Raw genomic sequence first — 16,559 nt, forward strand, 5'->3', positions numbered from 1 at the left:
ACCGGTGGATAGGGCTTGCATGGGAGGCATATTTAAGTTAATGCTTGATACCTTCATTTTGGTTTCATCTTCTGCTTTCTATCAGATGTGCGTTCTTGATGGACTTTTGATGTAGGCAAGTAGATGTGCAGTGCTTTAAATGCTAATAAAACATTTAATCCTACAGTACTTTTCACAATACATAGGAGTTGTACGAGTTACTCAACAGACGTTCTGCAATACCTAAATAAAAAATGTAACCTACACAAGCAAACATGGGTCTTATGCTTTCCCGTACAGCATTCATTTAATTACGAAATCCCAAGAGAGTAGGGTAGTGATGAGAATGAATTTAAGCATGGGGAGTAGGACTTTGACATACATTTGTAGAGTGTAAGAAATCATGAAAAGAAGCCTAGAAAATTACAAAGACTCTACAAACACACTTATTTCATGAGTCCTGTTGTGGAGAACAAAGGGCAGGATATGTCACATTTCACAGCTTTGCACACACCTTAACACCAGGATACAAGGGTCAATAGCAAGCAAAAGCTGCCTATAAGGGAGGGAGGCTTGCTATACAAAACAACCCAAATAAAGACGCACTGTAGGACATACAAAATGAGAAAAGTTCTCATAGAATGAATTTCAGTGGAGTGTAAGTTCATACTTGTTAATTCTGAAAACTGAAGTTTTCTTTTCTATGCCAACAAGCCCTACGTTTTTAATTTACTTAGAGGCAACATATGTTGGCCCTTTCTCATCTCCTTTTTTTATTATGTGTTAGAAACCTTTGTTTTTGGTATTATTAATGGTTGATAACTAGGGGCATCTGTTGATAAGGAAATGTTTATATTTTCTTCAGGCACTGATAAGATTATTCTTTACATCAGAGACTGGCTAATTCCTTGCCAAGCCTTTTCAGATGTTTTTGAGATGCATTAAATCCAAGGTCTGCTGATCATTTGGCTGAGCTCTGAACTGCTCATTCACCTTTGCCTTGCCCAGTCCTTGATAAACTCGAATTCTCACAAGAAATAGATATTTAACCAAACTAAATTTCCTGTTTTCTAGCAAAATGTCATCACCTTTTTCAGCTACAATATTTGTGAATGGTTCTTTGTACCCTCTCTATGTGCAAGACTCTAAGAATGAATGAATGTAGCTTGTGTGGGAAGATAGTAATCTCTCTAAGGTATTGCGATGATGTGGATAGAACTAGAGCCCAAGATATTGACAAGCTTAAGGTATTTGACAAAAATGAAAAAGAAGCCAGTCGGACAGAACAAGTGTATCAGTATTTAGCTGTCAGGTCAGCGAAAGACCTTCCATGCATCCAGGAATGTTGAATTTGTGTGTCAGGGACAACAGCTTAGCCTAAGAGGGTCTGAGAGCTTTGTTGTTATCATTGTATATTTTCTCTTCTGGGTGTTCCTCTTTTGAATTATATGTGCTAGTTTGGTTAGGTGTAAGCCTCAAATATAAATGCACATTTATTAATGTTTTTATTCATTGCAACATGATTATTCAACTTGCCTGAACATCTTGATGTTTTTCTGTATAATTTGAATTCTTTTTCCAGTTTCTTAAAAAATGAACAAGACTTCATTGAAATTGATATCTTGACTTTTCACTTATTGTTTTTACACAATAAGCAATCTTGTTCTTTAATAGTATGTAAGTGAGTGAAACGCTAGAAGGGCTTTACTACTAATTATTTTGAAAATGATCAACCATGTTGAGACACAATGTATAAACTAGAAGAAAATGTTATTAGATAGAGAGGAACTTAATACCAGCTGTTCGATACTGTGGGTGTTTGTCATGGATGCTGTCAGCTATGTCCTCGGGAGTGACGCAGTGCTTAACTGTGCGCACTTCCAGCCAACACAAAGTTCCTGAAATCACCATTTTCTGGCACAGGGAGTCGGAGTGACCAGGTAAGGAATTTTAGGGAAGAACCAGCTGGGAGAGAGACCTGCAACAATAAAATAAAACCTTGATTAGATGTTCTAATAACACTGTACAATGATAATATTTCTTTAATAGTGTTGTCAAAGTTTTTACCACTGCCTGTTAAAAAGGACATTTCACCAAAACATTAACCAGTATTGTTATTTGGGATTACTTAGTCTCATAACAAACTGCCCTACTGTCTCTAGTTGTCAAAATCGACTTACTGGTATTTCCACAATCATTCCTGTTACTTCTTCCAATTATCCTTGGCCTTTTTTAAGCATACTGTAAGCCAATCATCATTGACAATGCTTAAAGCTTTTCTTTGATTTGTACTGACCATCTTCAGTCTAAGATTTTTTTGAGCGGTACCTTTCTTTCTTAGTGATTTTTTAAATGATTAGAAGCAACATTACTACTATAACATGTCACAATAAAGATAATTGGAATCTTGATCAGAATTTTCTTTAAACCAAATCTATGATCTCAAAGTGAGGCTGCACTCCTGCCTGCAGTACCCATTTGGCTGCTTCAGGTAGGCTCCATAGTTCTGCAAAGGAGAGGGTAAGAAGCTTTACCCTTGTGGAGAGCTGACTTGCTCTCAAATCTTGCCCCCTCAGCTGCTGTCACCACCTCAAGACTCACAAAGAAGATGAGCATAACCCGAACAAGCGGCTCCACTTGCAGCAAAGACAGAGCATGAGGCATTTGGTGCAGGCTTGTTTTGTACAGAGAGGAGACCAAAGATGGCCGCTGCTCAGGAAGTATGGAAGTTGCTGTTTCACTTCCCTTGCACTTGTCTCTAAATACTTACCATCCTCCTATCTAACAATACAAACCTATAAGAACACAGAAGAAGGTAAATCTTCAAAGACTGAGTAAACAGATTACCTCATAGCTTGAAAAATAAAACAGACCATAGTGTATGTATAGTTTTGTCCATTATATTAACATGGGATCCTGACAGTCATACAAAAGCTGCTACTGCCCATCCTTGCTGAACCTGCACTCTGCTTACCTGCTGACTCGTAGACAGGACATCAGCTGCTGTTCTATTACTGACCATTGGTTCCGTTGTTGAGAAAAGGTATAAGGATGTGAACCATCTATGAAACTCAAATCAACCCCATTTTGGGGCTACATAGGGCTTGTGGATACTAGTGTAAAGACGGCCTATAATATCACCATGTTACAATTTTTTGTATTATTCTGCTTTTTGGTAACTATTATTGCCACTATCTTGTTTATTTTCATAATAGTTACTATTCATATTGTGTGCACTAGGACATGATTTGATTGTAATGCATCTTAAAAGCTGGCAATTTCCTAAAACACACCACATTTAAATAATGCTCAGTGTTTTCCTTCTCATGTTGGTACACTGACTACGTTCTTAATGTCAGAGGTTCTAGAAAACCCAGTTCTTGGCTCTATTCTTGGAAGGAGTTTAGAAAACATATCAGTTTGAGCAGGAGGATAAAGTTGAATAAGTGTGTGAATTGAGGCAGGACCAGAGGCCAGCAGAGCTGTGCAGCAAACACACAATGCTTTGAAGAGGATATGGTTGAGCCCTCTAAGCCAATTGATGTGCTTTCACATTTAGACTTTAGGCTCTCATTGCACAATTGTCCAGATCAGTAGCAATGTCACAGTTTTGGAAGAGGATATTAAGGCCTGCATAAGCATACAGAGGCAACAGGAACAGGACTTTTTTTTCAAAAGTCTTAAGCACAAGGAGGCAAAGGAAGCAGGCTTGAACAGCTGGGCTATAAAAGATAATTTCTAATTACGATAAACTGCAGATTGCACACTTATTTTACCACGACTGGGAAAGAGCGATGAGGGTAAACAAGTTTTGGACTAAAGAGAGTAAGAACCAGTAAATAAGAGTACCTCCATCTTGTTGGTCTTTAATTTGAAATGATTGTAATGCATCCACGAAGCAATGTCCTGAAGAAATTATTAAATTGTGCTTTAAACTAAAAGGCAACAGAAGATTGATGGACACATCTATCAAATTGGGCGTCATTTATATAATAGTAAAGCTGAATAAATATGTATTAACTTTTGTTATATCCACACCTTTGCTAGACTTCCCTTGGTTAAAAATTTTTTTAAAAAATGGAACAACCCTTGGCTTTTCGTCTGCAGTTGACAATTCATTGTTGTTTAATAGATCATTATTCTATCTTTTGTAGTAACCTGTAGTCCAAGTGGTTCATACAGCCCTGCTAGCCTGGGGCCACAATAGACTGACATGGGTCTCTTTGTTGTCAGATTACTCAATACAGTTTAAATTCTTTGTAGAATTAATTAGCTCATTCACAGGAATGTTGACAGAACCAGAGTCTACCAGGTTGCACTAAACAGAGTCCTTTAATACTATTGCTGGTAGGCAGCTGATCATTCCTCAAAACAGGCCATTGACTGAGAACTGGAATGAGAAATCAGGTGACAGTGCTGACACATGAATGTGCTAGTAACATTTTAATCTTGAAGTCAGTTAGTCATGTAAGTTATTTTTCAATATGTGCCTTCGTCTAAAGCTTGGGCCATAAAGTTGGGTAAGGGCACGTAACTAGCAGTATTTACTACATAGGCTCTGCAATTACAAGTGGTACAATAATATGCTATTTTGTATCAGAGGTATCATAAAACGTTCTCTTTCCCAACCAAATAGTCCAATAAGATGTCAATAGAGTTCTAAATCAAGTTTCAGAATATTTGATGTTGCTAAACCCCATATTTCCTACATGTGAAACTCTAATCATCTTTTCGCTAAGATATATGTTACAATGATTTGCAAGTGAGATTTATACACCTGTATCATCCATTGGCAGTCCTTATGTCCAAAAGGCTGTATACTGCCTTGCAATTATAACCACATCCATAGGGTTACAAGTAGAGCTCACATTATGTGTGGATTAATTACAGGCATACGTCTGGAATGCTGTGACTTACTTTTTATGAGGGGTTTTGGCATTGGCATTCTCCAACTGTGGAAAGCCCCTTCTATGTAAACTATTACATTTTCCCTTTTCTCTTTTCTTCTACTTCCTCTACAACACCACGAGGTTTGAAGATGTTCCATTCCTCTTCCCACTCTAGAAAAAGATAAATATTGGACAATTTCTAGTGTGGTAAAGAGTCAGAAAGGAGTTTGTGAATGGTCACAAACTCACACTTTTTGGGCAATCACAAACTCTCAATGCTAACCACGCCTTGAAACATGCCCTACCAGTCCGAGGATACAATTTACTTCTACACGATTATGAAGTAATATGACCCAGGAGTAAGAGGATTTTTTTTTTACAGCAAGATCACTTGTTTGTGAATTTCTTGCTCTTGTAACTCAAGCTGTACAATCCCGTTCAGCCTTATTTTCTTTTTTCAAGTGTAAAGAATTGTAAAGGAATTAAAATAGGAAAATATTAGTTTTAAAATAAGCGTTTCAAAAAGGTGGTAGGTGTGCCTGAAAGGGTTAGCCCTTTTGTATATCTCTGACGTTTAGTCACGATTTAGTCATTTATGATTCCTGTGAATCACATTTTTATTTTTTAAGGTCTCTTTAGAAGTTCTGAAAATTTCAGGAGTAAACTAAACATATAAAGGCACACATTTATGGGATTTTGGAGGAAGGCAGTGCAGAAAGTCCCCTTGCTGTGCTGCCGTGCATCAAAGGGAAAGGGCAGGCATGTGCCTTATTTAACCAATACTGTACATACCTGTCTTTTCCCCCTGAGATGATGCTGTTTTGGCAGCCTAGAGCCAACGCAGGCACCCTTGCACCATTCTGCAAGAGTGCCTGTTTTTCATGCAGAATTGTTTTTTGTGCAGGAAGGGGCACCTTCCTGCATAGAAGCAATCCGGGAGGCTTTTTCCTCTGTCTGTGTCTGAGACACATAGAAAGAGGACACAAACGAGGAGAAACAGTGATATTTCTTTGTATTGCACCTCTCCTGGGGAGGGCCAAGGTTTTGGAGCATCCCCAGGTTTACAAGGTCTTGTAAATCTGGGGACGTGTCAAAATCCATGGGTTTTGTGTGGGAACACCCACCACCACGCCCATGGAATGCCTACATAGTGCAGAGTAACGATTTGTGCTGCTTTGCCTTACTCCATATTTATGAGGCCTTTGAAGGCCACGCAAAGTGGCTTTGCGTGGCTTCATAAATATGATTCAGTGGTTTGTGCCACCATTGCGTCACAAAAAGTGGTGCAGCGGCGGCACAAGGGCCTTGTAAATATGGGTCTGAGTGTCTGTTAATTGTAATGCAGGGTCCTGAAATAGCATAAAAATTATTCCCAAATTTTATGTTGCCCCATTTGAATTTTATTACAAGACCGGAGGCTCATATTATGCAGTCTTTTCTTGCTTTAATTTTAACAGCAGCCAAGAAGAAAAAAATACATTTCCCAACAAAAAAACTACAAAGTGACATCATAAGGGAACCAACCAATAGGACGTCGTAATGCACTATTAGTATCCTGACTGCGAACAACATGTCCTCTTTTCTTGCTGCTCGCAGTCAAGATAAGTACCAATATTTTCGTCCTCCATATAAAATGTTAAATGTTTAGTTTTATTAATGATGTATTTCATGATGTGTTTATGTGTTTAGGACACGTTTTTCTTTACTGCGCGCTGCGTCTACTTCAATCTAAATTGTTTTTGCTCTTCTTGTCAGCGCGTCTTGCAACGGTCGTTTTTCACCGTTGTAGATGCGCGTGTATGCGTGTGTGCAGCCGGAGTGTCATCCATCTTCCTTGACAGCCGGCTGCATTCCTTGAATTCCTCAGCTCGCGTCTTTGATGCGTTTCTTTGTTTATTTGGTGCACGTCTATTAGCGGTTCCTTCACCGTTATAGATGCGCGTTTGCTCCCATTTTTCCTCACAGCTTTTGTCTCGCGTCTCCTGACGCGTTTCCTTTGAAAGTGAGAGTGCGCTGTGTGCGCATAAATCGAATTCCCTTTTATTCTAACGGGCGCCTAGGGGAACAAACCTCCCCCCCTTTCTTTTGTTTTCCCCTACTTGTGATAGGTGTTTTTCTTTGCCCTCAATTTTTCTAAACCAATTTTGTTTATAATATATATTTTATATATAATTTAAGGGCTCCTCATTATGGCTGAGGAGGAAGAATCCCAATTTCTTCAGGAATCACTGAAGTCCTTCATTACAGATTCTGTCCAGAAGGCGGTTTCTGTTTCTATGCTGGACGTATCTAAGAACTTAGAAGCCTCTCTCTCCAAAATTATTTCTGCTTCTCATTTGCCTTCTACGAAAGGCAAGAAACGTGCAGTTTCCCTTCCGGGACCTTCAAAAGGCGTTTCTGCTGGTCCTTCCACCCGAGAGGTATCCAAATCGGGACCCCCTTTTTCGCCGCTCCATATTACTCACGTAAGAGACACTGATGATGACGATGATGACTCTCCCAGTCATACAGATGATATGGATGGATCTTCTGATCCCTTTTGTTATGGGCCTCCGGAGAAAAGGCGTAGAATTTCTCCCAGTGACGGTGGTGACGTTCACCTGGTGTCTCAGATTTTGGTGGACCATTCAGGTGAACCCTTGTTTGATCCTTCCCTAATGGTTCATCCAAACTCTAAAGAATGGTATCCTGCTGACCACGTTGCAGACTGTTTCCTTTTTCCTACGCCATTCTTTAGACAAAGTTGCTCGCAACAAGCTTAAATCCGGATGTCCCCGTCCCTCCTTGCCCGATAATATCACTGCTACACCCACCATTGACCCCAACATGCTTATGTTTTTCACTAAATTTGGTAAAGACCCTAAAAAAGGTGTCGATAGAGCTTGGTCAGGCTGCCAAGACAAACTTTTAGCTCATATTATGCAGTCTTTTCTTGCTTTAATTTTAACAGCAGCCAAGAAGCAAAAACTACATTTCCCAACAAAAAAACTACAAAGTGACATCATAAGGGAACCAACCAATAGGCCGTCGTAATGCACTATTAGTATCCTGACTGCGAACAACAAGTCCTCTTTTCTTGCTGCTCGCAGTCAAGATAAGTACCAATATTTTCGTCCTCCATATAAAATGTTAAATGTTTAGTTTTATTAATGATGTATTTCATGATGTGTTTATGTGTTTAGGACACGTTTTTCTTTACTGCGCGCTGCGTCTACTTCAATCTAAATTGTTTTTGCTCTTCTTGTCAGCGCGTCTTGCAACGGTCGTTTTTCACCGTTGTAGATGTGCGTGTATGCGTGTGCGCAGCCGGCGCAAGATGGAGACCATTCTTAATCTCAGAGATATATTACTTCAAGGCGACTGGTTGGTCAGACTAGACCTCCAGGATGCTTACCTCACTGTCCCAATTCACCCCTCACACAGACAATTTCTTCAATTTCAATGGCACAACTCTTTCTACCAATTCAAAGTTCTTCCTTTCGGGCTCTCTTCGGCCCCTTGGTGTTTCACCAAGATCCTCAAACCTGTGGTGGCTCTTCTCCGCTCCCACGGTGTTCGTCTGATTCTTTATCTAGACTATTTTCTCCTGATGGCACAAGACAAACGTCTTCTCCTAGTGCACTTACAGTTCTGCCAAGATCTTCTTCTCAAATTGGGTTTCCTCATCAATTTTCAAAAATCAGCCTTGGTTCCAACTCAAAAGTTGGAATTCCTTGGTTTTCTCATAGATACTACTCGTTCAATTCTTCAACTTCCTCAACACAATGTCTCCTTAATCAAAAAAGAGATTTGTCAATCCCTCTCTCTTCCTCACATCTCCCTCAGAACTCTGGCTCGCCTTGTGGGTCTCCTCGCCTCCTCTATCCAAGCCATTTTCCCAGGTCCGCTGCATTATCGCGCCCTTCAACGGTTGAAGATCCGTCATCTTCACAAGGGTCTGGCCTATTTCGATCCTTTGGTTCTGGACTCCGAGTCCAAAGAAGAGCTTCTCCGGTGGTTGACTCACCTAGACGCCTGGAACGGAAGAACCATTTTCTCTGCCGCCCCAGATCTTGTATTAGAGTCCGATGCAAGTCAGTCAGGTTTGGGCGCAAGATGTGGTCAGTTCTCGACTGGAGGCGCATGGTCTCTGAAGAAGTCATTCTTGCACATAAACAGTTTAGAGATGCTTGCAGGTTCCTTTGCCATCCGCTCATTTACAAAAGACAAGCTAAGCTGCACCATTCTTCTCAGAATGGAGAACCTAACAGCCATCAGATATATCAACCATCTCGGGGGCACCAGGTCCAAGATTCTCTCTAACCTGGCAAAGCATCTTTGGGAATACTGTCTCTCTCGACAAATCTCGGTCAGAGCGATTTACTTACCGGGCGCTCTGAATAAAGTTGCGGATTGGTATTCCAGACATCTTCACGACTCCAACGACTGGCGATTGCACCCTTCCATATTCAATCATCTTACTTCCCTCTTTGGCATAATGTCCATAGACCTTTTTGCCTCTCGCCTCAATTTTCACCTTCCTTCCTTTTTCAGTTGGAGACCGGATCCCCAGGCTCTCGCCACAGACGCTTTCCTTCAGATCTGGCCATCGTCCCTTCTTTACGCTTTCCCTACCTTCCTTCTCATCCCTCGGGTCCTGGCACATGTACGCAGACAACAATCCATACTGGTCCTAATAACCCCATTTTGGCAGGCTCAACCTTGGTACCCAACCTTATTGGAATTAACAACCGACCATCCTGTATGGCTTCCTCACTTTCCCGATCTCCTCTTGGATCCCCAAGGTCGGCAACATCACCTAGTTCTCAACAAGTCTTTGTTTCTCATTGCTTGGAAGATTTCGGGTCGTCCTGGAGAACCCCAGGAATTTCGGAGGATGCTCTCAGACTCATCCAACAGGCCAGAGCCCCTGGTACCTCAAAGGCTTATAAATCCGCATGGGCCATTTGGTCCAGCTGGTGTTTGGACAGGAATTCAGATCCCTTTTCAGCTGATGTAGTGTTGGTTGTGAATTTCCTGGCTTCATTAGCCTCCCAAGGTAAGGCTTATCGTACTATCAATACTTACAGATCTGCCATTTCCGCTGAACATCATAGAGTTAACGGCAGACCAATTGGTGAACATCCTCTCATCTGTCAACTTTTAAAGGGAGTAAGATGTGTTTTTCCTCCAGCTCCTAAATATAACGCTATGTGGGATGTCAATCTAGTGTTGAAATTTATTACAGCTTGGCCAGATAATGAATTTATTTCCCTCAAGCAACTTTCTGCAAAATTGACTATGCTTTTGTGTCTAATTTCACTTAAATGTGTTTTGGATGTTAAAGCCCTGGATGTTACCTCCTTTTTCTTCTCCCCTCTTGGTGTTTCTTTTCAAGTCAGAAGACGTACTAAGACTAATTTGGCATCGGTTAACTACCCATTTTTTCCCTCTCAACGAGGTTGTGTGTTGGCAATTGTCTTAAAGCTTATGTGACCCGTACTGCAGAATTGAGGTCATCCTCTTCCTCCCAATTGCTTATTTCCTTCCAGAAACCCCATAAACCTGTCTCTGCTCCTACCCTAGCTCGTTGGGTTAAATGGATCATGTCTCTAGCTGGGATTGATATAAATTCTTTTGGAGCCCATTCTGCCAGAGGCGCTATGGCTTCTCGGGCATTTTGGGCGGGATCCTCTTTACAGGATATCCTCAAATCTGCAGACTGGTCGAATGAAAGTACCTTTAGAACCTTTTACTGTAAACCAATTTTGCATGTTTCAGTTTCTGTTATTGCTATGCTTTAAACATGCATAATATGAGCCTCCGGTCTTGTAATAAAATTGAGATTTTCCTAGCCTTGGTGTCTGAAAGGCTAAATTTTATTAAAGACACGGAGGCGAGTATTACTGGTTTAACCCTCCCTGTTCCTTTATTTCAGTGCCAACTCCTGCTCCCAACGTTGGCTCTTCATGATTTACGTAACGATCTTCGTCCAACACTGGACTCCGTCATCAGCGGACATCCTTCCCGGATTCCTCTCTACACTCGCCATCTTCAGGATTGCCTTATAGACTTTGTGACTTTGATTTCTGTTCTTTATGTCATTTTGTTGGTTACTTCTCCTCTTTAGTGGTTCGCATCAAGAAAAGAGGACTTTTTGTTCGCAGTCAGGATACTAATAGTGCATTACGACGTCCTATTGGTTGGTTCCCTTATGATGTCACTTTGTAGTTTTTTTGTTGGGAAATGTAGTTTTTTCTTCTTGGCTGCTGTTAAAATTAAAGCAAGAAAAGACTGCATAATACTCGCCTCCGTGTCCTTAATAAAATCTAGACTTTCAGACACCAAGGCTAGGAAAATCTCAATTTTCATGAAACCTAAAATAGATGCGCATGAAACTTGTCATGCCTACAGAAAACAGTACATATGAAATGTTTTCCATATTTCAGATGCATTGGTCAAATCATGCCATAGTAATTATCAAATTAACATTTTTTGACACACCCTTTTTTATTTTTCCTTTCCCCTGAAAAATCTACGCAAGTTTAAACATACCAAAAATAAGGTACTATTGCTACGAGTCAGCCACATTTTTGCAAATTTGTCAAAAGGTGATAAAGTTGTAGTCAAGTGAAAACACTTTTTTAGCTGTCAAGATACCTTTAAAATGTAACTCTTTTAAGCTCGCCATCCACCCTTTTCAAACACTAATAACTAAATAACTACTGAGTGGATTTACGCCAAACCTGGCAAAGGCACTTCTCTGAGTAAAGTGCTGCTTTCATTCCACGTTTAATATAGTTCTGTTCTACGTTTTTTGTTGTATCATAGAACTACAGGAGTTACAAAGGAAAACGCGCTAATTGCATGAAACTTGAAATTCTGAAACAAACCTCGATTTACTCTTTTTTTTGTAAAGTTTCACGCGGATTTGTCAAACGATGTCAAAGTAGTAAGCAAAATAAAACTTGCCATTTCAATAGCAAAGGTGTCCTGTCTCTATGAAGGGGTGGCACTCCGTAGGGGCTGGAAACAGGGCCTGACCAAAGACCAGGCTCAGCCGCCCTTGCACTGCTGAAGCCCTTGCACAGTGGTGGTTGGCCACCTGCGTGAAGTTGGGTGCCCTTGTTAAGGTTTGTTAACGCGGAATTAGATCCACGAACACCCCCCCCCCCCAAAACCAAGAAATAATTAAACTAATTTCTAATTTAGACAAATAATGAACAAACATTTTCAAACACGGTAATAATTATTTTTTAAAAATAATAATAAAACACTATAAAAATGATTTTAAAAAAGCGTCCATGCACCATAGGTTTGCAAACATGGATCACGATCCATGACGCTCACCCTCCCCCAAACACGAATTAAAATAATATAAAACAAGTAAAATAAAATCACAAAAAAGTAATAATAAATGTAAAAAATAAACTATAAATCAAAAAGGGCCCAGGCCCTATATTAATCAATGGTTGTTTGCAGGACCTGGCACAGTTAAACCCCCACTGCACATTGCCATAGGCTTTGCAAAGCAGGTTCATCTGTCCATGTGGTTGGACACGGCATGGATGTAGTCCTGCCCTGCAGCCTACCCCTGCAAGCATGTCTAAACACCATGAACAATAGGCACTGGCATCATGCCAGGCTATAATGCTAACCCCTACTGCACACAGCTGAAGGCACACAAAATACAGTAATTGTGCTCTTCCAAAACGTATACCAATAAATAAAAACAGCAAATCAATAAATAACATCATACTCAAACCAATAAATAATAGTTTTAGTGTTAATGTGTAATAACACCTGTGAGACAGTTATTGGCATTTTTAGTGATAGCTGTCACATGAAGGGTGAGGTCATGAGCATTCCATTTGATGTGTGCTAGTTTGAATCGCTCTAATTCGAGTTATGATCTGTAACTGTGGTTTAAGTGAATTTCAGATGTTTTTTAACATACACTAAAGTTTTATAACCAAAGTTAACCATAGCTTCTCCTTAACAGTGTTTTTTTCAGGGAATATGTATTTGTGTTTTCTGCCTTCAAGGCCCTTGATGACGGTTGAAATTGGCTGTAACCTGTGGAGACTGAGATGCAGGCTTTCTTACTTGATGAAGTGGGTAAGAAGTAACGAGCCACATAGCCTCTGGCACACAAAACGTTTTCCAAGTAATGGGAAATCAAAACAAAAAAGATTTGTGCAATTTCCCGAATATTCTATCCCTACAAGTGCATAAATTTCACAATTCAGACAATCCACGCCTGTAAAATGAAGTGACACAGGCATTTGCTTGGTAAATTATGAAAATGGTAATTACGCCTTGAATATATCTGAGAACTATGTGAATCGTGTTTTGGGAATATAATCTTTCTGCAAGTGTGTACCAGTCTGTTCATGTTGAGATTTATGTTTTGCGAATTTTAAAAAATGTGAAAACTTTCCGAAACTGTAGATATATATGCCTATGACTAGCTACACCTCTGCATTTTTTCTGAATCGAGCTTGCTGTTTATTTGAGTGGGCCAAAATCAAATGGAGTGTATGTTGCTGGGACATCCAAACTACAGGCGTATTTGAAGAAATGTAGCAGTGAGGAGGGAGAACTTGATCAGCAAGAGTTCCAAGTAAAACAAGAACTGGCATACACAATAGGTTTCGCCTATGCAAGAGCTATTGGCTTTGGCAATGTGTTTAGCCATGTTGCACACCAGTGTGGCTGCTGTTCAGCATGGCTAAACGTTAGTTGCATGGAGTGTTGCAAAGTGGAGTGGCATGTCATAGAGTGGAGCAGTGTGTTGTAGAGTGGAGTTGGAGTAGAGTGTCACAAAGTACAGTAGGGAGAGTAGAGTGTCAGAGTGGAGTAGGGGGAATAGAGTACAGTGGTGTAGTTCTGTTGAGTGCAGTGCAATAAATTGGGGTGGAATGTGGTGGGTGGATTGGATTGTGGTAGAGAGAGCTGGATTGGAGTGTGGTAGAGCGGGGTGGATTTGATTGGAGTGGGATGGATTGGAGTTGGGTATTTGGAGTGGATTGGGTGGATTGAAGTGTGGTGGGGTGGCTAGAAGTGGTGTGGATTTGATTGGAATGGGGTGGAATGGACTGGGGTGGATTGGACTGGAGTGGGGTGGATTGGATTGGGGTGGACTGGAGTGGTGTGGATTGAATTGGAGTAGGATAGATTGGGTGGGATGAATGTAAGTGGACTGGATTGGAGTGGGGTGGATCGGACTCTGGTAGGGTGGACTGTAGTGGGGTGAATTGAATCAGGTGGATTGGAAAGGAATGGGGTGAAGTGGGGTGGGCTGGAGTGGGCTGGGGTAGGTTGACGTGAGGAGGATTGGATTTGAGTGGGGTGGGCTGGAGTGAAGTTAATTGGATTGGAAAGACTGCAGTGGATTTGTGTTGGTTTGAATGGATTTGTGTGGGATAGATTGGAGTGGGGTGGACTGGATGGATTGCATTAGAGTGGGGTGGATTGCGTTGGTGTGGGGGATTGGATTGGAGTGGGGTGTTGATTGGAGTGGGGAGGATTGGTATTAGGTGTTTTGGGGTAGGTTAGATTGGAGTGGGGTGGATTGGAGGGGGTAAAGTGAGGTGGACTGGAGTGGAGTGGATTAGATTGAATTGGAGTGGGGTGGATTGAATTGGAGAGGGGTGGATTGGATTGGGGTGGTTGTGAACTGGAGTGGATTGGATTGGAGGTGGGTGGGGTGGGCTGGAGTGGAGTGGGGTGAATTGGATAGGGTGGATTGGTTAGGGTTGGAAGGGATTGGTGGTGGACTAGAATCTGGTGTGGTGGAGTGGAGTGGGTTAGAGGGAGGTGAATTGGATTGGTGTGGGTGGATTGGAGTGAGAGTGGTGGGATGGATTGGAGAGGGGTGGGTTGGGATGGCGTGGTGTGAATTAGATTGTGGTGGGAGCAGTGGCGTAGCGTGGGGGGTGCAGGGGGGGCCGGCCGCACCGGGCGCAACATCTGGGGGGGGGGCGCGCTCGCACTCGCAGCTCTCTGCCCCTGCCTGGCTCACTCACGCAAATTACTTGCCTTGCCCCGGGTGCTGACAACCCACGCTACGCCACTGGGTGGGAGTTAGATTGGAGCGGATTGGAGTGGGGTGGATTGGATTGGTTTGGGACGGGGTTGGTTGGACAGCAGTGGGGTGGAGTGGACTGGAGTTCGGTGGAGGGGTAAACTGGAGTGGGTGGATTGGAGTGGGGTGGATTGGATTGGGGTGGGGTGGATTTGAATAGGGTCAATTTGATTGGGGTGGATTGTCGTGGGATGAATTTCACTGGGGTGGAATGGTTTGGATAGGTGGTAGGTGGATTGGTGTTGGGCACGCTGCGGACACGACAGCCTGACCACAGGGCACTTTTAATGGGTGGAGCACGTAGCCTATAAGGCTGCAAGCTGCACCCTGAACGACTGCTCGTCGTTCTAGAGTCTTCCCTCGTCTTACCTGTTTCCTGTTCCTGCTCCATTATTCCCCAGCCATGTGCTCGGACTTCTGCTGCTACTTGGGTCCTTACCTGTCAGCATTCTGCTTCCTGCTCCAGCTGAATACCCGTATTCATCACGCATTACTTCATCTGAATGTGCTTCCGGTTCCTTGGCAACCTGCTTTTCCACAGTGTGGCGTATTTTGCCTCCTGCGGACTTGTGGAATTTGTCTGTTGCGTCGGGCTCTCTTATGTGGTTTCCTCACGGATTCTCAAGGCTTCCTGAAAGGATAACAAAGGTATTTCTCAGCAGTAATCTCATTTGCAGTAAGATGCTTAGCACTAATTATTTGTTTGGAATTACTTATCTGATGCATGCATGAAGAACCTTGCTAACCCGCTGTGATTTATTTTTTCTGGTGGTCCTTCAACTAGGTAAAAGAGGGCTGTCATTAAGCCTGAAAAGACATGGTATAGAAATGTTATTCCTGATTAATAATTGTGAGAGACTGACACATTTTCCTAGAGTATTACATTTATATTTACTTGTTAAAACTGTATCATTATCCCTATAAGGATAAGAATTGTTTTACTAATACATTGTATATGGATATAAGGAACAAATAGTGGAAGGTCCTTGCTGACAAACTTAAGTAGGTGATAGAAAAATTATGTGACACAATATACGTATTCTTATATGTACTTCACATTTATTGTTGAGCAACAAAATGCATATGCAGCTTGTTTTGCAGCTATTAGTGAAACCTCACCCAGAACAATCTCTAACATCCACGAAGGAGTAAGGGACAGTGGGTAATTAGTCTTTAGTCACACTTTATTGTTCAAAGGGTAATTTACATTGAAATCCATGAATACTGAACCTTTTTATTATTTTGTAGAAACTGAACAAACTCAACATTCTGGAGGTCATCAAGCTGAGGTCTGGTGTCCACATCTGCCGGCTGATTGTCCCTTCGACCTGGTAGGTCAGGCCAGAACTTCGTTCACATTCTCCTTGATTTGCTGGGAAGCAGGGAATTCGGCATGTCCATTTCACTCATGTGAAAAGGTGAAAACCTGACAATTGGATTGGAAAGGGGATGATTGTGGCGCGTTGGATTGGAGAAGGGCAGATTAGTATGGGGTAGATTGGATTTGTGTTGATTGGATTGGAGTGGAGTGGGTGGACTGGATTGGAGTGGGGTGGACTGGATTGGATTGAATTGGGTGGATTGGATTGGATTGGGGAGTGAATTGCAGTGGGTTGATTGGATTG

The 16,559-nt window shown here is 41.8% G+C and overlaps 1 protein-coding gene across 4 annotated transcripts in view; it reads right to left on the reverse strand.

Moving 5' to 3' along the window:
* Positions 1-203: 203 nt before the first annotated feature.
* LOC138299112 (zinc finger protein ZFP2-like) overlaps positions 204-16,559 on the reverse strand; it is a 193,739-nt gene continuing 177,383 nt past the window's right edge. For 2 of the 4 annotated variants that reach the window (XR_011204712.1, XR_011204714.1), the window contains 2 exons: positions 15,374-15,741; positions 204-1,957 (listed from right to left, as the gene is read on the reverse strand). Coding sequence is in view for 2 of the 4 variants with exons in the window: in XM_069237204.1 (XP_069093305.1) it covers positions 1,884-1,957 (74 nt within the window). In the remaining 2 variants the exon portion in view is untranslated. The remainder of the gene's footprint in view (positions 1,958-15,373; positions 15,742-16,559) is intronic. The other 2 variants (XM_069237204.1, XM_069237225.1) reach the window with 1 other exon arrangement.

The sequence above is a fragment of the Pleurodeles waltl genome, chromosome 1_2, assembly GCF_031143425.1.
Source record: "Pleurodeles waltl isolate 20211129_DDA chromosome 1_2, aPleWal1.hap1.20221129, whole genome shotgun sequence".
Lineage (NCBI taxonomy): Eukaryota > Metazoa > Chordata > Amphibia > Caudata > Salamandridae > Pleurodeles > Pleurodeles waltl.